At 36.3% G+C, this 21,635-nt stretch overlaps 1 protein-coding gene across 1 annotated transcript in view; it reads right to left on the bottom strand.

Annotated features, from left to right (window-relative positions):
- DACH2 (dachshund family transcription factor 2) overlaps window positions 1–21,635 on the bottom strand; it is a 551,788-nt gene that overhangs the window by 120,871 nt on the left and 409,282 nt on the right. The window contains exon 4 of the mRNA XM_062183058.1: window positions 16,874–17,005. Coding sequence (XP_062039042.1) covers window positions 16,874–17,005 — 132 coding nt within the window. The remainder of the gene's footprint in view (window positions 1–16,873; window positions 17,006–21,635) is intronic.

Below are 21,635 nucleotides of genomic sequence, written 5' to 3'. Positions count from 1 at the left end.
CAACACTTAATTTCATTTTCTTTCCTCTGCAACTTCCCAATTTAATCTCAAATGCACTCTCTTACTTTTCTTCATTCTCAAACAATCCTGGCAATTGTTGCTTCTTGAAAGCAGGGCTTCAAACTGATCAGATGTAACTCAGTTATCTATAATCAACACAATTTCTTCACAACGTGCAGTATGTGCAAAATGCATTTCCACAAATAACTATATCAAAAAATGATATTATCCAAAGTGGAGAATAATCAGGAAGGCTTTGTCAAGGAAGGGCATCTTCCCTGGAATATGACTGTAGAAATGTTCATGCAGGCAAACTTGCATGTCCTGTAGATTCTCTCTCTCTTTCCCTCCCTCCCTCTCTCCCCTGGAAACCTTACTGCAGTGTATTAAACACGTTTATTATTTTATTAATATACCTGGCAGGTAAGTCCACAGGTAGACATAGCACAAAAGAGAAGTAAAGTAAAATGTTTATGGATTGGAAAAGAATAGAATAGAGTTGAAAAACAGCACCAAGATACAAGTGACTCAAAGGAGATAGGCAAGAGAGAGAACTTGAACTTCAAACAATTCCACAGGTGGATCAAAAATATTAATTTAGCTTTCTGAGTTTTTCTAGTTATCATGATTTTATAAGTAAGAAAAGCAGATAATGGTGATGAAGATGAATTTTCTGAAAATAAAGAAGTGTAAATTGATGTTCTTCACAAAGAAGTTCTGTATGTAATAGAAAACCCACAGGAACTTGGAAGGAGAAAGCTTAACTATCTATATGCCAAAGTACACACATTTTATCCTAAAGACAGGTTAAAAACCCAGATGTCATGAAATAGCATGTATTTTATAAATTACTCCTATTCATTATCTCCAGTGGAAATCATGCTGGAAGGTTTATCATTTTCTCACAAAGATGTAATTTAAATTTGACTCACCTCATCAACAATTCAACTTTTGAAATCTATTGGGATAAACTTTTCCAAAATGTAGATGATATTAAAAATCTTATTTTCTCATTCTATGCCATTACTTCTGACTTGTTGGTTTTGTGACTTTTCCTTCATTGGCAATAAATTAGCAGCTGATGTGAAACAGAATATTTTTAAATGTGTTTTTTGGCTTATAGACAAATACAAATGCACAGCAACTTAGAGACACTTGGGAGGCAGCAGTAGAGTAGAAAGCACAGTAGGCTCACAAGAACACAAGTTCTTGGCTCTATGACCACTAAGTTTCTCTTGTTAAAATGGGTAGCCTTGAGGAAGGCATCGGATTTCTTTGTGCCTCTCATTTCTTGTACAATAGCAGGAGATAGTGACTTCTTACTTGCCTCTCAGGAGTAATACAAAGGCAGGGGGAGGTCGGGAACTATATTTTGGCAAGATGGTACTAGAAGGGTGCCATCCTGATATATTCAATACAAGTGTTAAAAATATTGTATGTATAATGCTTACATACCTATTTTCATACTAGTAGGGTATACAACTTTCTATACTTTTAAATGATATGGTGGTGTGACTAAATTATTGAAACAAGGTGTTTCATTGTGTTTGTTGAGAGCAAATGGTTAACAAAATACTTTGTTCATAGCATAAATATGTAAAAATAATACATACTTTTACAACTCCCAACCACTCTTGGGAAACCTGCACAACACTCAAAAATATGAAAAACAATCTTTCTTTGGTCTTGTCATTTTTACTCTAACACTAAAATAACAGCCTAGGCATTTTGCTTTTTTTAGAATAAAAGACCTACCTCTTTTTCCTTTTGAAGCACTTGAAAATTTAAAAGAGAAAAACTCAAAAATGCTGACCACGTAATAGCTGAGTATTCATGGTGGGTGTAGAACATGAAAGGTTACAATATGGATCTGTGCCTACGCGTTTCTTTTCAACTTGAGCAGCATCCTCCTGCTTCTGCTAACTCGGCAATCATACAGCTGACAGATTTCTGGGTTTTCTAAATAATGCATGGGCTTTTCTTTTAACATGTCAGTGCAAAAGTATCAATTCTGCCCCAGTGTCGTTCCTGATGCTGATTTGCCTTGACAGCATTCCATTAAACCAATGAGTTTTTCCCCTCCTGATGGTTCCTTAAATATTCCTCTGAGTGATGTATTTGTGGTTTTTTAAACAGATTGTGAAGGATGTTTGCATTTATGAGAAAACTTCACAGCAGGTATAGTCAGAAAAAAAGGTACAACAAAAGCAATAAAAGTTTACAACCGGACACTTCTCACACCCTTGATTCAGTTCCTCAAATGCCAACCCCAACACTGCTCATCAAACCCACCCTCCAGAAAAGGTCTACACTCAAAACATTTGAACTTCTTACAGAAATACCACTTAAATATTTAGTACTCTGTGATATCTCTCTTGGGAAAGCAAAAATACATTTATTTAATCATGCATGTTAACTTCAGAGTCTTCACAAAGGAAAACAAATGGTTTGTTCTTTGCTCTGCCTTTTATGGGAGCAGCTACTGTCTCCAGTACAATACATTGAAGCTCCATTGATTATACCCCAGTAGGGTATAACAGTATAAAAGCCAGAAAGTTTGCAGGGAAGAGCATTTGCTCTGTATTTTTATAATGAGGTATATATTTTTCATACATGCTGCTACCGCATAAAACACAAATTTGAAGCATCTGGACAAAATAACTTTGGCTTCCTGGTTAAAAATGATTTACACACCAATCAGTTCTGGGGGTTTCTACAGATTTCCTTGCAAATTTCTGCAAGCCATTTAAAATCAATATCCTATAATGCTCACCTAGAGGAGGCACATGTAACCATTTCTGACCCAACTCTAGGCTTGACAATTTAATTTGTATATAAAAAGACAAGTGGTCTAGAATGCATTAGGTAAAGTAGGCATGAGCTCAGTTTTCATGTGGAGAATATGAGGGTACTTCAATAAGTTTGTGGAAGTGTGCATTAAGAAAAATCTGCATGGGTTTTAATTTTCTAAAGGCTTATTTACTTATTTGAAAGGCAGAGTGACAGAGAAAGGGGAAAATAGAGAGAGAGAGAGAGAGAGAGAGAGAGAGAGAGACATTTTCCATCCATTAGTTCACTCCCCCAGTGCCTGCATCAGCTGGGACTGGGCCAAGCCAAACCCAGAAACCCAGAGCCCCATCCAAGTCTTTCATGTTGGTGGCAGGGACACAAGTAGTAGAAGCATCATCTGCTGTCTTCCAGGGTGCACATTAGTAGGAACCTGGGTTGGAAGCAGAAATGAAATGACTTGAACTAAGGCACTCTGGTATGGAATGTGGGTGTTCTGAGTGATATCTTAACCCACTGAGCTAATTGCTCACCCACTCCCTGGCCCCAATAACTTTTAGAACTACTCTCATAATCTTTTTAAAGAAATAGCAGTTAGGTGTCTTCTATAAAATTTCACAATATCATTCCTTAGGAAACATTGCAGGTTCTGAAAATGATTTAAAGCAGGCAGTTTGTGTTTGGGACCCTAACCTTCCGTTCTCTTTTCTTCTGGGAATACACAATATTTATCCCTTAAACTGTGGCCAGGAAATTCCCTCCATTCAGCAGCACCAGCTCAAAGATTTCATTTATACTAAGACGTAAAGAACTAATAAATGTGAAAATTACTTGTGAGAACCTTTGAAATGAACTTTGTACACTGAACTGGATATAGCCTAGAAAAGTTGGGATTGGCAAAAACATAGAGATTTTTCAAGGTCCATGAAATCATCCCACTTGGAGATGAGGCCTGTTCTGAGGAGATGTTTTACTGAATATTATATCTCATCCTGCTAAAGGAAATATATTCCTTGAGATTCCATGATCAATCAACTTTCTTCAGTTAGGTGAAAGCCAAACCTCTCACACACAAGTGAAACAAGTATTTTCTACAGTGAGTGTAGACTATGTTTCTTTACTGTTTACCCTGAGATACAGTGGCTTTAATGATGGTTTCTAGCAGATTTCCCTAACTATCTTCTTTTATTCCTAGAGAGCTACTGATTTTCACTGCATATACTTGGATTTTTTTTCCTCTTTATTTTACATTTTACCACCTGATTATTTTCTGATGCCATTTAAGCAGAAATATAGTGAGACAATTTTTGATAAATATGTTATGTGTAACCACTCCATTTTTATCATAAATATGATATGTTTATATAAAGATAAACAATACACATCTATGAATGTGATGCATAAATATAAATGGGTATATGGTAATTTTGGGTGTGATAATTCCTTTAGAATGGCTTATTCAACTATTTGAAGGTTTAAGACTCGGGCCTAATTCTCCACAATAAGCCAGGAGAGAAGACAAAACTCCTAAGAGGGTGTGTATAATAACTCCTTTGAGAACTTAACTTGAACTCATGAAATATGTACATTAAAACAATTCTGCCAGTGTCCATCTATCTACAATTTGGTTTCTCTTCTTTCCTTGTACCCCTGTTCATGCTATTTCAGCAGGAAAATCTAGAACAGTGCCCACCCCTTGGGATAAATGCCCATGCCTTTATTCCAGCTTGTAATATCTTCCATATTTTCATTGTCTGCTTTCTTCCATAAAACCAATCTTATCCGTGAACATTCAGAGTAGCCATGGGCAAGAATGTCATATTAATGCTAGCAGACTTGTGTGAGAGTACTTCAAAAGTTCATAGAAATGGAATTAAGAGAAGGTTTATTTTGGTATAAAAAAATTAAAATCCACACATAGTTTTTTTTCATAACATATTTTCCATGAATTTTTGATGACTCCTCATATATACAAAAGCATTGATTTTTGATGACAATAATGCTATGATAATCTCTTTGTAGTATAATTTATTTTCCAGCTCTATATTGAAGCCCTATAAAGTTTAGAAATGCTAGAGGTCAGGTTCTCTCTCCTTAAATCAACCAAACCATCATATTACACTTCTTTAATTGTCTTTAAAGTCACAACCTTTGCTCTTCTCAACATTTATGTAGGTACTGGAGTTTCTGATACTTGGTAACATCAGCTTGCCTCTGAAAACAGGAATTATAATGTCCAAATATCACAAAATTTGAACAGAGACCCCGAAGTTCTGAGTGCCCAGGAAATGTATGATAAATCAAAATCTAATTTTTGAAACCAATCTGTGAATGTATACTCGACAAGGTTCACTTCAAACTGTAAAATGTTGCAGCCACTTTGGAAATCTGTTCAGCATTTCCTCGAAGTATTAATCACAAAGTTTATCATTTGACAACATTTCTACATGTAGGCATACAACCAAGACAAATGAAAACATATGTCCACACAAATACTTGCACATTGATACTGATAGAAGCATTATTCATAATAGAAAAAAATGTGGAAGCAACTCAAATGTCTATCAACAGATGAATGAATGAAAAAAATGTGGTATTTTCACAAAATTGAACATTATTTAAGCATTAAAAAGAGTGAAAATCTAATACATGGTACAACATGGATGAATCTTGAAAGCATTATGTCAAATAAAAGAAGCTAGACACAAGAGGTTACATATTGTATGATTCCATTTATATGAAGTATACATAATTAGTAAATCCATATAGATAGTACAATGCTTTAAATATAAATTAGTAACTTCCAAGGGCTAGAACTTGTGGGGAAATGAGGAAAAGCTCTAATGGGTATGGGAATTTCTTTTTGAAGTGACAAAAATTTATGGAATTAGACTGTGGAAATAGTCACTCCATCTTGAATATGCTAAAACCACTAAATGAAACACTTCTAAATTGGTGAATATTATTATATGTAAGTTACAAAAAAAAAAAAAAGAAAAGATTTTCACTTTGGATACTAGAGAATTTTCAAACCTTCCAGTAAGGGCACAAGTATTTCTTAAATGCATGCTCTAGGTTCATTGCACACGTGGGCCATATCCGTAACTGCTGTACTGATGGTAAACAAGTGTCATGGAACCACAGAGAAGTAAAGTTTACAAAAAATTAGTGATTATGATGGTACCTTAAAATGTAATTAAAAGATACAGTTATGTCAGTACAAAAAAATGAAATGAAATCCATGTTGAGTAGGTATTCAAATGGTCATGGAAAATGCATATTTTGAAAAAACGATGCATGGATTTCATTTTTTTTGCACCAAAATAGACATCCTTTAATCCCATTTTTCATGAATTTTATGAAGTGCTCTCTTGTTTCCAAGTTTTATACCCTAATATGTCTACTATAAGGTGGAAAATGGGGTGGACTTTTGGCACATTACATATTGTAGACTACCTAGTTTGAGTCCCAGCTACCCTGTTTCTGACTCAGTTTCCTGCTAATGTACCAGTAGAGGTAGCAAATGCTGGTTCAAATACTTGGGTCTCTGACACACATATGGGAGACTCAGATTACATTCCAAGCTCATGGCTTCGGCTTACTTCAGCCCTAGCTGTTGCAGGCATATGGCGAGTAACCAATGCAAGAGAGTTCTCTCTCTATCTGCCTCTCTGCACTTCAAATAAAAAATGAAAATAAATTTAAAAATTTTTAAAGTTAAAAAACAAGTAAAATCCATTACATGAGGGACAATAATATGAATAAACGTGTATTTTTATTAAACTGTGTTTCATAAAGAAAATGAGGACAATCATGATAGTGTATAATGGCAATTATTTTAATTTTTAGATACAAATACACTCTTCAGGAGATAATAAAAATCAATGTATAGTATAGGTCAGCCTTTGAAACTTGGTGCTGTAATTAGCAAGTCTAGATTATATTTTTGTCGTTTCAATTAATTCATAAATGAACATCTTAATCTTGACTGTCTATTTTTAATTTATTTTTATCTACTTGAAAGGCTGAGAGAGAGAGAGAGAGAGAGAGATATTGATCTTCCATCTGGTGATTCACTCTCCAAGTGCCTGAAACAGCCAGGATTGGGCAAGGTTGAACCCAGGATTCCAGAACTCCATCTCCTCCACAAGGGTGGCAGGAACACAATCACTTGAGCCATCATCCACCACTTTCAAGGATGCATTAGCAGGAAGCTGGACTGGAAGCAGAGTAGCTGTGACTCAAAGCAGTATTCTGATATAGGATGCAGATATCACAAGTTATGGATTAACCTGCAGCACCATAATGTTCCTCCATCCATGAACATTTTTAATGAAAAAATATAACACAATTTATTTAATATAAACTCTATTTATGGAAACAGTCTCCTTAGTATGAAAACTGATTTACAATAATTTCCACAAAAGTTTAAACAAATGGAAGTAAATTTCTATATTTTTGGCCCTGTTTGTGAACCATTTTTTATATTTTTCCTTTCTATTATTTTTAACTTTATATTTATTTTGTGAGGATAACATATGTGTCTTGGAAACTAATACAAACAAATCTGCAAATACTTCACAGAGAACACTATGCTGGATAACACCCTAAAGATCAAGTTTTGTCAGGCAAATCTAATCTCCCCTTCTGTAACAGAATGACAACTTGAGAGATAAAAGGGAAGTAATAGCCATAATTTATTTTGACTTTATCAAGGTTTCTGAGTGCAGTCTAAACAATTGGCTCATCAATAAACTGTGAAAATCCATGCAGGTCACACACCTAGACAGAGTTACAAAGAGGCAGGAGAGAAGCACTCAAAGAATGGTCACCCACAGAGCAATGTCAAAACAGGGCGATGATACAAAAAGTATGTCCCACATCTCAAGGGTAGGCAAAACATTCCTACCAATGCCCTGAACACGGATTCAGGCACATATTGATCATGTGACAACAACTTAAACCTGAAGATGGGTTCAGAAACTGAAGTGACAAATAATCTGAACTATGAGAGCAACAGATTCAGGAGAGTTTTCATTAAATTAAGACAATAATTAATAATTAAAAGTAGTGAGGGACCAATAATTTTCAAGTTGAGTTTCTGACTCTTGGCCCCAGCCACAGGCTAGCTTTCATCACTGAGGGCATTTGGGGAGTGAATCAGTGGATACAAGCACTCTTTTTCTCCCTTTCTTTCTCTATGTCTCTCTGCCTTTTAAATAAATAGCAATTTAAAAAAAGGATAATAAACAATCATACTTAACAGTGCCCAGTAGTGAGTTTTGCTCATTCATGGAATAAGTTTTTAGAAGGGTCTTTAAAGATACTTTAGGTTTTTCTGGCCTATATTTCCTTTTAAGGGGATGGAGTCACAAAAGGAAGATTGATTGAATAGTAAAAGTTTACAATTCTATGAGAAAAACCTTCTAAAACAGTTCTTGATATTAGAATCTAATAAAAACAAGTATGTTTCAGTTCTCTAGAAACATCTTGCTTCATATCTAATGAGGTGTTTGGATAACATAAAGAAAAAAGGCAATCTTGGGAATTTCTAATTCAACTTTGCAAGTTAATAAGACACGTATCCTTGGGTTCTTTCCACTATAAACTTTGTTTTCTTAAAGATGAAATACTCAACATCTGCTCCACTAAAGTTAAACCAACACAAAAGTCAGAACAAGTGGGGACTCAGAGGATAAAGATTTACATGGTCATCATCATGAATTCTCCAGAGGAAGTCACTGTGCAGAGTGCTTTCTGAAATCAGCAACACAGATAAAAATTACTCCATTTATTTCTACAAGTAAATGGACGACCCTTGAAGCCTTTGTTATAGTTTTTTTTAACAAAAGACCTGCTGCTGTATAACTATATTTTTGATTTGACAGCTACAATTATAATCGTTCAGGCATCTATTTCCCACAAACTCTCCACAGCTATAACCTTTAGTGATTAATTATAAAGCTCCAGGAGCAATAGTACACAGACTAATTTCCTAAAACAATAAAAGACAGAATTTCTCATTTGGAGCTAAATGAAACATGAACAGGTTGTTATTCATGCTGAAATCTTGATGCAGAGTCATGGTGCAGCCATTACAGAAGCTATTAAACAAAACCTCAAATCGAAGAAACTATAGGTTTGTCTTCAAAAAAGAAAATGCTGTTCTTGACTAAGAATCTCTAACTTCTATGTTTGCTTTCCCTTTTTAAGACTAATGTTATTAATTCTATTTTCTCCTTTCCTGTCTCTGCTTTTAAAAATCACTCAGAAATATCAGTAAGTGAAATAATGTCCATACTATGGAAAGCAATTTAAAGATTCATTGTGATCCCATTCAAAATATCAATGTCATTCTTCTCAGATATAGAAAAATTGATGTTAAAATTCATATGGAAACACAAGAGACCTCGAATAGCTAAAGCAATCTCAAACAACAGAGACATCACATGACCATATTTCAGGACATACTACAGGGCATTTATAATCAAAACAGCCTGGTACTGGCCCAAAAACAGACAGAACAATGCAACAGAATAGAAACTCCAGAAATCAATCCACACATCTACACCCAACTAATCACTGACAAAGGAGCTAAAATCAATCAATTTGGCAAATGGAAAATTGCGTCTCTGCATGGAGAAGTACAAAATAAGACCCCTCCCTTACACCTTATACAAAAATCAACTCAAAATGGATCAAGGATCTAAATCTAGTACCTAATACCATTAAATTACTACAGAAAAACATTGTGAAAAGCCTGCAAGATGTTGGCATAGGCAAAGACTTCTTGGAAAAGATCCCAGAAGCACAGGCAATAAAAATCAAAATAGAAAATTTAGATTACATCATGCAGAGAAGCTTCTATACTGCAAAGTGAAGAGGCAACCAACAGAATGTGACAAAATATTCAAAAACTAGGAAACTGGTAAAGGATTGATATCCAGAAACTATAAAGAGCTCAAAAATAATCAATCCAGTTAATAAATGGGCAAAGGACTTGAAGAGGCATTTTTCAAAAGAAGAAATCCAAATAGCCAAAAGACACATGAGAAAAATGCTCAGGATCACTAGCCATCAGAGAAACACAAATCAAAAGCAGAATGAGATTTTTACCTCACCCCAGTTAGAATGGCTTGCATAGAGAAATCAACAAACAATAAATGCAGGTGATGATGTGGGAAAAAGGTACCCTAATGCACTATTGATGAGAATGTAAACTAGTACAGCCATTGTTGAAGACAGTATAGAAATTCCTCAGAAATCTGAAAATACATCTAGCATATGACCCAGCCATCTCACTCCTGGGAATTTATCCAAAGGAAATGGAATCAGAATATGAAAGAGTTATCCATACCCCCATGTTTATTGTAGCTCAATTCACAATAGCTAAGATATGGAATCAACACAGATGTCCATCAACCAATGACTAGATAAACAGACCATAGTACATATACACTATGGAATACTACTCAGCCATAAAAATGAAATCCTGTCTTTTCAACAAATGTATACAACTGGAAACCATTATATTTAATGAAATAGGCCAGTCTCAAAAACACAAATACTATATATTTTCCCTGATCTAATAGAGTAACTAAAACCCATCACAAATAAAAGCCATAACTTCAACAATTAAACAGAGAGAGTCAACAGATAGTGCAGGGGTTGGAATAAGAACTTATAAAGAATAAATAGAGAAAACAAAATGTGATGCTTTTAAAAATGATAAGTAGACATGAACACCAACAGAAAAAATTTAATTTAATATTTTACATCTTATATGTACACCATTTTTGCCTTCTCAGAATTCAGCAACTAATAACAATGAAGAAACTGAATAGCAATAGTGTTACAAAAGGCAGTTAAAGCAGAGAATACCCCTTCTGAAATTAAAAAAGAAAATTTTTTTAGGTTTTCTGATTACATAGATCATTGTGAAAATGGCTGGCTTATAGGCACAAAAATATTTCTATTAAGCAGAATGTTAACATGACCACAAACAAATGGTATGATGAGAAATCATTCACTTCTATTTACAATTGTGCCTTATAAGAACAAATGCTGTTCAAATGCCTTATAAGAATAAATAAGGAGGAAAAATGGTAATATTTACTAGGCTTGATTTCAGAGCTGAGATGTGTCATTGAATTTTTACTTAAAAGTCATATATACACTTAAATTTTATTTAATCATTTATAATGTTTGTAAATCTAATATATTTTTAAATGTATTTTATTTCTCTGAAAGAGAGACTGAGAGATAGAGACAGACAGGCATCTCCTATCCACTGGTTTACTCACCAAATGCCTGTAACAGCTTAGAGGCTGTGTCAGGCCAAAGTTAGGTGCTGGGAAATCAATTCAGGTCTCCCATATGGGTAGTATGGTCCCAACTACTTGAGCCATTACCTGTTGCCTCTCAGAGTATGCATTACCAATAAACTAGAATTAGGAGCAAATCCGGAGTTGAACCCAGGAATTGTAATGTGAGATGAAGGCATCTCAAGAGATGCCTTAAGAGGTATACCAAATGCCTGGCCCTAGCATAATTCTTTTTAAAGATTTATTTATTTTAAAAGGCAGAGTTACACACACACACACAAGGAGAGAGGAAGAGAGAGAGAGAGAGAGAGAGAGAGAGAGAGAGAGAGAGAGAGAGAGAGAAAGAGAGAGAGAATCGGCCATCCATTGGTTCACTCCCAAAAAGGCTGAAATGGCCAGGGCTGGGCCAGACCAAAGCCAGGAGCTTCAGCTGCATTTCCCATATGGGTGCAGGGGCCCAAGCACTTGGACCATCTTCTGCTGCTTTCCTAGGAGCATTAGCAGGGAGCAGCCAGAACCGATGCTCATATGGGATGCTTAATCCACTGCACCACAACACCAGCCCCATCCAACATAATTTTTAAGGTTTGGTTAATTGGCAGTTTGAGACCACTAAGTGAAACATTTGTTTCTTATAACTCACTTAATTAAAAGAGAAAAAATAATATCAATAAGAAACATATCAGCAATATAGTGAAAATGATAATGCTAAGAGTAGATCCTGAGGTCAGGTCAGGTCTGACCTGAGGTCAGGCACCTACCTTATAAACAGAACTTTGGACAGGTCAAATGAAAGACAACCTCTCTCACTCACTTCATCTATTTCTTTAGGGTTAGTGACTGGTACTCACTTTCAAAGAAAAAGTTCCATTATGTACCTTAAACTATACTAGAAAATCGATTCAATCATTGACGGAATAATGTTATAGAAGTAAAATCAAGGGATTATGAATTAGTATCAGATCTCTCATTACCTAGGCGTGTGATGGCAAGCCAGTTTCCCATCCTTCAATCATTACATGTTGTATGAGAGGATTGGAATCAATTATCTCAAATCACTTAGAACTCTGAAATTTAATTTTAGAAATCTTCTTCATTAAAATTGTAAGCAACAGGTGCCTTATAGTTAACCTAAGGATGTAATTCATATACTCAACTTAATTCATACACTCAATTCTTACTTAAGTCCTAGAGATGGCCTGAGGGATCTGGGAACCACTGTTTGGAAAGGATTCCCCAGGGGAATCCTATTGTCTGTGTAACACATCATTTAAAGCCACCTACTTTCCGATTTCCACTTTCACAACCTTCAAAGACCAGTTCAGATGCTATATCCTACACTTGAATTCCTTCCTGATTCTCTTAGAAGAAATTTCTTCTTTCTCTAAATTCTCATACTACTTTGATCTTTTTGATGCTTTTAGCACATTCTCAAGGTGTAACTATTTATATCTTTATATACATTTTATCTCCTCTCCTAGATCATAAACATTTGAATTCAAGTGACTTTTGTCTTGTGTCAGAACACCATCATGTTGCATATTGCACCGTTGGAAGATTGTATATTGTGGACGCTTCAAAAATATAGGAATCAAATTCTGTCATGAATCAATTCAAGGATTATTCTAACTTCTCACGGAGTGGTTTAGAAATGGTCACTAGCCACACCGTTTATTTCATTCACACACTTGCCCTTTATGGTTTATTATTTGCTGATCACTTCAAACACCACTGGTATTCTGTTACAAGGCTGAAAACAAGTGTATCTGATCATAATCTAATGCTCATTTCTGCACTACCACACAAATGATGGAAAACAATGTGTTTTCTGAATACAATATCTCACAATCCATTTGACTGTATATTAATATTAAACTGACTGATTTTTCCTTTTCCTCATTTTTATAGTACCAGCTTTGTAAACAGTCCCAGAAATTATTGAAGACCTAGCTTTCCTTTGAGTTAATTATCCAATTGTCCCATTCTACTTCTACCAGTAACCTTTATGTAGATCATCCCCATAACTATTATTCAGAACCTATATAAGTCAACCGGGGGCTTGCATTTTGGTGCAGCATATTAAGCCACCACTTGCAATGTCTATTAAGCCTCCACTTGTGATGTCTAGCATCGCATATGAGCACCAGTTGGAGTCCCAGCTGTTTCACTTCTGATTCAGCCTACTCCTAATGTGACTATGAAAGCAGCACCAGATGATCCAAGTGCTTGGGCCCCTGCCACCCATATGGGAGACCCAGATGGAGTTCCAGACTCTTGGATTCAACCTGACCCTATGGTTGCAGCTATTCAGGGAGCAAACCTGCAGATGGAAGAGCTCTCTCACACTCACTCTCTCTCCCTTTAAAAGAAATATATAAATCTTTAAATACAAAATTAATGTTAACTATGATCTCCACTGTCAACACAATCTACTTCTTTCTATTCTTGGAAGACATTAAAGCACACCAATGTCGAAAAAGAAATAAAGTTTAGTCTTTTATCTCAGTTTAAATACTGAGACAACTGCCAGCATTTTCACACAGTAGGTTACGCTGCCGCCTGCAATGCCCAGTATTCCATATGCAGACTAGTTCGAGTGCTGGCTGTTCTGCTTCTGATCCAGTTCCCTGCTAACGCACCTGGGAAGGCAGTGGAAGATGACCCAAGTACAACACCCATGTGGGAGGTCTGGATGGAGTTCCAGGGTACTGGCTTTGGCCTGGCCCAGCCCAGGCTGTTTGGCGATTTGAGGAGTGAAACAGTGGATGCGAGATCTCTCTTTCTCTCTCTCTCTCTCTCTCTCTCTCTCTGTGTGTGTGTGTGTGTGTGTATGTATGTGTCTGTTTCCTCCCCTCTCTGTAACTCTGTCTTTCCAATAAATCTCCTAAAAAATAAATAAATAGTAAGATAGAGGACCCAAAGAGTATCAGTCATACTAGTACCCCAGGTTGACAAAAATGTTCATATTTAAAATTTGTGAAAAAAAATCTATTTAAAATGATTCCTTTTGAAACAGTAGTTTATTATTTTCCAGTAGAAGAAAGATTCATTTATCTGGAGTTTGAAAATCCTCCAGAGCTTCATTTATATCTAGATGATGATGATGATGATGATGATGATGATGATGATGGTGATGATGATAATGATGATGCAGCAGATATTTCAAGTCTGATCCCTTCATCACATCAAGATAACAATGGTTAGATTACAGTTTCTGCATGATCAAGGAGAGTGATCACTGCCTTCCTATTCTTACATCAATAAGTATGCATTACATACAGATGGAAACCTAATGCTTTATTTTATTATAACATATTTGGAGCTAGGCATTGGTTATAGCAAGTTATATCTAGCTAGAACAATTATTAACTACTCAGCACATGAGAAATAGACTATATCTCCCAAACCAAGAAGCATAGTGATTCTTTAGAAAGCCTTTTTCAGAAACTAGTATACCTGAAACATGACAGAAGTTAATGCATGGGTTCTCATTAATCTTTATTTGTACAAAACATTCCTTGGCAACAGCATTGAATTATAAGAGGCTGCCTTTCAAATATTGGTCATTTCTAAGATGCTTTAACATTTAAAATCCGTATGAGTTAAAAGGTATTTAGGACTAGGAAACTGATCATTTGTTTTCTCACAGATCCTTATTTTAACCATTTTATTCCAGGGACTTAATAAAGTTAAATTCCCATTACAAAATAGCACTGAAGAGGAGGCAGAATCTAGAAAAACACTTTCAACTGAACCAGACAAGAGACTGAAACTCGGGTTTATATTTGCTAGCTTTATGACAGTGGGCAAAGTTGAAACATTTTGCGCCTCTACTATCTGATCTGTAAAATGGGAGTATTGTGAATATCATTTTCTAGGGATCTAGGTAACATTAAGATACTTAGTACTTAGTACCTGGTAACTATCCTAATTCCTGTTGTTTCTAGTCTTTGTTTAATGTCATGTTTTGTCTTAGGTTATATAGAAAGTACCACCATGAGCACCGAAAAGCAATTCTTATTCTATAATTCACCAATAGCTTTGCAGTTTTAATAAGGGGATCCACACTGTATTAAAGTCAAAGTAATTCCTCTGACCAATTTGATTAAATAATTTTCCTCATTAATTCAACTTTATATTTTCCTCAATAATAATGTCTATCATGCTTGTATTTTTAAGAGAAGTAAAGCTGCTAACAATCTATCACATTATATTGGATTTAACAGCAGAGTAAGCTTGAAAATCTAAGGCTGCTAAGACCATTTTTACTGACACTTATAATCCCCCCCAAATTAAACTTTAATGATTCATTTATCCATCCATCCATTCATTCACATATTATCCCATCTACTTTTTTTTATTTTTGATTTTTTTTGACAGGCAGAGTGGATAGTGAGAGAGAGAGAGACAGAGAGAAAGGTCTTCCTTTGCCGTTGGTTCACTCTCCAATGGTCCCCGAGGCTGGCGCGCTGCGGCCGGTGCACCGCGCTGATCCGAAGGCAGAAGCCAGGTGCTTCTCCTGGTCTCCCATGGGGTGCAGGGCCCAAGCACTTGGGCCATCCTCCACTGCACTCCCGGGCCACAGCAGAGAGCTGGCCTGGAAGAGGGGCAACTGGGATAGAATCCGACTCCCCAACTGGGACTAGAACCCGGTGTGCCAGCGCCGCTAGGCGGAGGATTAGCCTGTTGAGCCACAGCGCTGGCCTATCCCATCTACTTTCAAAACATATTTGAGGGTTCTTATGATCAAAGAAAAAGTACATTTATTACAGTACAAAGGACTAAAAACAAGTAGTATGGTGCTGGAGGTTTGGCACAGCAGATAAGATGCCATTTGGGTCTCCTACTTTGCATATCACAATGCTTGGCTTTAAGTTCGAGCTGTACTTCCCATTATAGCTTCCTATTAATATAGATCCTGGGAGGCAGCAGGTGATGGTTCAAATAGTTGTATCTTTGCCTCCCAATGTGGGAGACCTGGGTTGAATACTGGGCTTATGGTTTTAGCCCTGGCTGTTATGGGCCTTTGGAACGTGAATGAGTGAATGGATGATTCTCTCTCTCTCTCTCTCTCTCTCTCTCTCTCTCTCTCTCTCTCTCTCTCTTCCCCCTCTCCCTCCCCCTCTCCCTACCCCTCTCCCTCTCTCTATCCCCTTTCAAATAAATAAAAAGATATAATTTTTACTTTTAAAAATAAGTATAAAGGCAGGGCACATGCCACTTCAGAGTCATCTTTCTCTTCACTCACTTTCTTCCATTTGTCCTTTTTATGGCCTTCTCTCTGTTCCATTGCTTTTCTCTAGCCCCTGTCAATAATGCCTGAGGTCTGTCAGCACCTATATTTAGCTAAGAACATGGAACTCCACCAAAACAGACGGCAGCCCAACAATCTGAATTCTCAGCCTTGCCTTCCAGTGATAAATTATTTAGGAAAGAATGGAGTTGGAATAAGACCCCTTGGGGTGAAGGTGGAGTGGGGCTGCTTTTAGCAGGCAGAGAGCAAAATGGCTATTACTCTAAGAATTAGTATTTAATTCCCTTGCTACAAACAACAAAGATAGCTAAATGATTCTGCAACAGGAATCAGATGGTTTTCCAGTTTCAGTGTAAAAGTTAGCAATAAGCTTAAGTACCACTCTGGAGTAACTGTTTATAATCACAATATTATACATATTACTCTCTATTCCACTGTCAACCCTTCTCTCCCTCACTCCACAAAAATTAGTAAGAGACATCCGACTGAGATTCCTCAAGATACTCACCTGTGTTAGAATTCAGCTCATCAGGCTCAGATTCAGTCCCATTTTGGCTTCCATTTCCCTGAAGAGTGTTCATAGCCATAAGCTTCATCTTCTGCAGCTTCATTGCCTCAGCCATCGCTGCAGCTGTTATACCTAAAACAAGAATCATACCTTTTAAAATGAGGATCATTTCTGAATGGAATTGAAATATGGATGCAGTTTTAATAGGGCCCTGTTGCACAGTATGAGCCAAAAGTAAATTAAAGTTGAATTGATGGATATTTTTTAGTAAAGTAATTTTCAAATCTTCTAACTCCTTTTTTTGTGAGCAATGAACAGTTTGAAAACTCTGAAAAAGAGTTTGACAAAATGTCTGATCCCCAATTCAAAACACAGAATACATACCCAAAGGCAGTAAAACCCAAATTGTCTGAAAAATTACAAGACTCTTGCTAATATGTTTTGGTGTCTGCCAAGAGCATTGGATTGTTGTTCTAAATGGTACTCAACTAAACGTACTAAATTCCTGCTAAAATACTATCATCAAAGGAGGTACACTGAAATACTATAAGGGATCCATTTGTAATGACTATCCTTGTTCCTACTTCTGCTAAAGGATGAGCTGGGAATAAAATCTTCAAGTAGCTTTTCTACTCTTTGATCTTCCTCATGCTTGTATATGGCGAAACCAAATAAATGTAAATATATATGGAGTTCCTGGCTCCTGGCTTCAGCCTAGTCCAGCACTGGCCATTGCAAGCATTTGGGGGAGTGAACTAATAGAAAGGAGATCTCTCTGTTTATCTCTTTCTGTCGTTCTGTGAAATAAAAAGAAATTTTAAAAAATAATGGCCAATTGCGTAGATGTCATATCATTTGGTATATAGTTATCAATATTGCTTCACTGAATTATACTATACACATGACAGTATGCCCTTCTTTCTTCCCATTATGAAAAATCAAAGCCAAGAGCTAGAAAGTCATATTGGGTCTCCCACATTAGTAGCAGGGACTCAATTCCTTGAACCTGTTGCTTCTCAGAATGCATATTAGCAGGAAGATGAAATTGGAAGCAGAACTGGCACCCAGAACTCTGAAATGGACTCAGGCATCCCTAGAGTTATGTTGACTGCTATGCCAAATGTCCACCCCTGTCCATTTTGTAATCAGGTTATTTGTTTTCTGGCTATTGAGTTTTGTGAGTTTCTTATATATGTTCGGATATTAATTCTTTATTAGAAACATGGTTTGAAAATATGTTCCCCCATTCCATAGTTTGCCTTTTTGTGATTTTGTTTTCCTTGCTGTGTAGAAGTGTCTGAGTTTGATTTCATGCCACGTGTTTATTTTTGCTTTTGTTGCCCATGCTTTTGGTATCATATCCAAAAATTTATTGCCAAATCTAATGGCAAGGAAATGTTTCCCTCTATGTTTTCTTCTAGGAGTTTTATGGTGTCAGGCCTTATGTTTAAGTGTTTAATTCATTTTGAGTTTATATTTGTGTTTGGTGAAAATAAAGATCCAATTTTCTTTCCTCTGAATATGGATACCCAGTTATTCCTAGCATCTTCCAATGAAGGGGCTCCCTTTTTCCTATTGTGTATTGTTTCTGAACACTCTGCTAAACCTAAAATATATGAAAATGTCCATGTGTCATAGTTATGTATGTGTGTTTGTGTTTACGTGTGTATTACCAGCTATTATTGTTAGTAAGTATACAAGGACAAACTGTAGGCTTAATCTGTTATAAAAAAGTCCTTTAGACTTAAAAGAATTGTAATGAATATCTGAAACAAATTCCCAATTTTATCAATGAAATAATTTGAGTCACAAAGACGATAAGTGGAAGAGGGCCATAAAATAACACAGCCAGTATGTAATAGGGTTAGGAGGAGAAATTATGACTCCCAATTTTTTCCCCAGTGTTTTGTCCACTAATCCTTACATTAATAACTTGAATTTTAAATTCCTTAAACTTACCTAAAATGGGTCTGCAAAGATGCCATATAAGGCATCTGGTCAGAACAAGTGAAAAATTGTATCATACAACTTTCCTGTGATTTATTTTATTCATATGCCAAATAAATAAGTTGGACTATTTTGTCCTTAGGGTCCTTTATGAAGCGATGATTCTGTCTGGATTTATTCTGTACTATATAGGTTTTTGAAATCCTTGTGTTTTTTAATCATTCATGCATGCTCTAAAACACAACTCTCCTTGCACTCCTCTCACACTAGTAAGCAAACATTAGACCGACAATGTATATGGTCTATAGTTCTTAAAATAAAAGTAGAGGGGTAAATAATCCATGGCTTATAAACAATTTGAAAGAAAAAAACAGTGATTTTGGGTTTTCAACAGTGCTCTGAACAAAAACTAAGGCAATTTTATAGTTTCCTAATTGGTTATACTGTGCCCTTCCATTCATATTAGTTGGAAAGCTTTTCTGTTAAGCATGTGGATAAGTAAATTAACTAAAGGAGAACAATGAATAATCAAATCTTAAATGAAATGGTGAGTCAGTTCACTGCAGTAAGATTTTATATTTTAAAAATAAAATTTAATTAACAGTCAAGACATTGCAATTAATAATATCCCCCTCCCCGAAATGAAAAGTAGTTTAGATATGCCACATTGCTTCAGCCTTTCTGTCAAGTACTGTGTGTTGGCTCTTTTGTTGTTTGTACTCAAAGCTACTTTGGGTCAAGCATGATGTACTAAAACATGAATAATGAAACATCTGGTGATACAACAGGTTAATGTGATATACCACATTGAATCTAGTAAAAACGGCTTTGAAATTTCTTATAGATAAACTGAGAAGATTAAAATCTTCCAAGGCAGAGGTAGTATTCAAGTTCATTTTCAGGAGATGTTTATGCTCTGGGTATAAACATATTTAGAAAAATTCTTGGACTCAGATAGACATAAATTTGTAATTGGTATGTGTTAATTAAGAAATAAATTAAAATATTTTCCCAAAGTTTTTTTTCTATTCACAAAGACACCTGTATCCTAAAAATTTAGAAATGTAACTAAAAGGAAAGCTATTAAGATCTAAAAATCAAACAATGAAAGAACAGAGAAGTCACATGTAAGTAGTAACAGGTTACTCAAGTAAGGAACAAATATTACAGTGACTCTTAGGAATCACCATTCAGACAGACAAAACATTAATAGTTACTAAGTTCAGGTCTATGACTGATAGCAGAAGTTTGACAAAATACAGCCATCGGGAGTTTTCAAAACAATAAATAGAAGCAGCATTTGGCTAGACAGCAGCAAAGCCATAAAACGATGTGGGCACTAGAAATCAACCATATTGGCACAGATATTTGGCAAACTTCATTGAATTACTGATCGATATTAAGAGAGGATATGTTCAATCTGTGCTGAAGTTCAAATTGCCCTGCAAAAACAACAAATTGGAGGAAGTACAATAAGGCAGTGAATTTACAGATCAGGATGGAGCCAGAGAAGGAAAACAACCTTGAGGAAGGATTGGTAGGATAAGCAGCACAGCATAATAGAGGGTGCAGCTACACCGCAGTGCAGGAGACGCTGGTTGCTGCCTTGAAGAAACCGTTGTCCCATAGCCTAACGTGCCTAACAGACTTTTAGTTTGCCAAGCAACTGTTAATTTTCCTGTAGACTCTTCAGCAAATGCATAATAGGCATTTAAAAACATGAAAGTTTAATAATCTCTTCAAATATTCATAATTACATTTACTGTTAAATGATTAAAATTAAGAGAGGAGCAACAGTATTGAACCTGTCATATCATTGTTTCAGAAACTATGTTCCATTTAACTATTTCTTCTGTAAAATGGTAGACGAACCTGTTTATGGGACAGACATGCTGGCACAGTGTGTTAAGCCGCTGGTATGCCCCCATGCAATAATCAGAGTGCAAGATTGCATCCCTGCTCCTCTGCTTCCAATCTAGTTTCCTAATAATGAACCCCAGGAGGTAGCAGGTGATGGCCCAATTAGTTAGGTTCCTGACACCCACTTGTGAAACTTGGGTAGAGTTCTTGACTTTGACCTGGCACAGCACTGGCCATTTGTGGGTTTTTGTGGGTGAACCAGCAGATCAAGGGTCTCTCTTATCTGTTTTTACCTCTCTGTCACTCTTCCTCTCAATCAAATTAATACATCTTAAAGAAAGAATCTGTTTAAATAAAGGGGAGGAGGTAAGTTTCAAGGCCAAATTTGTCATCATTTGAAAACAAAAAAATACCGCTACATAGCGCTAACAATATTCCACACTCTTGTGAATACTTTACACATATTAATTCATTTAATATTCACAACAAACTCAAGAGGGGAATAGCAATAATATCAGATGATGAGATTGAGGCACAGAAATTGAATAGCTATCTAGTGTTGCAAAGCAACTAAATCTTCTTTTTAAAGATTTATTTATTTATTTTAAAGTCAGAGTTACACAGAGAGGAGAGGCAGAGAGAGAGAGAGAGAGAGAGAGAGAGAGAGAGAGAGAGATTCTTCCATCCACTGGTTCACTCCCCAGATGGCCGCAACTGCCGGAGCCGTGCCGATCCAAAGCCAGGAGCCAGGAGCCTCCTCCAGGTCTCCCACTTGAGTGCAGGGGCCCAAGCACTTGGGCCATCTTCCGCTGCTTTCTCAGGCCATAGCAGAGAGCTGGATCAGAAGTGGAGCAGCCGGATCTCTAACCAGCTCCCATATCGGATGCTGGCACTTCAGTCCAGGGGGTTAACCCACTGCACCACAGCACCAGCCCCAGCAACTAAAATCTTGAAG

The sequence above is a fragment of the Lepus europaeus genome, chromosome X (assembly GCF_033115175.1).
Source record: "Lepus europaeus isolate LE1 chromosome X, mLepTim1.pri, whole genome shotgun sequence".
In the NCBI taxonomy this organism is placed as follows: domain Eukaryota; kingdom Metazoa; phylum Chordata; class Mammalia; order Lagomorpha; family Leporidae; genus Lepus; species Lepus europaeus.
Note: the sequence above shows the minus strand (reverse complement) of the source record. Positions and strands in the feature narration are given on the sequence as shown.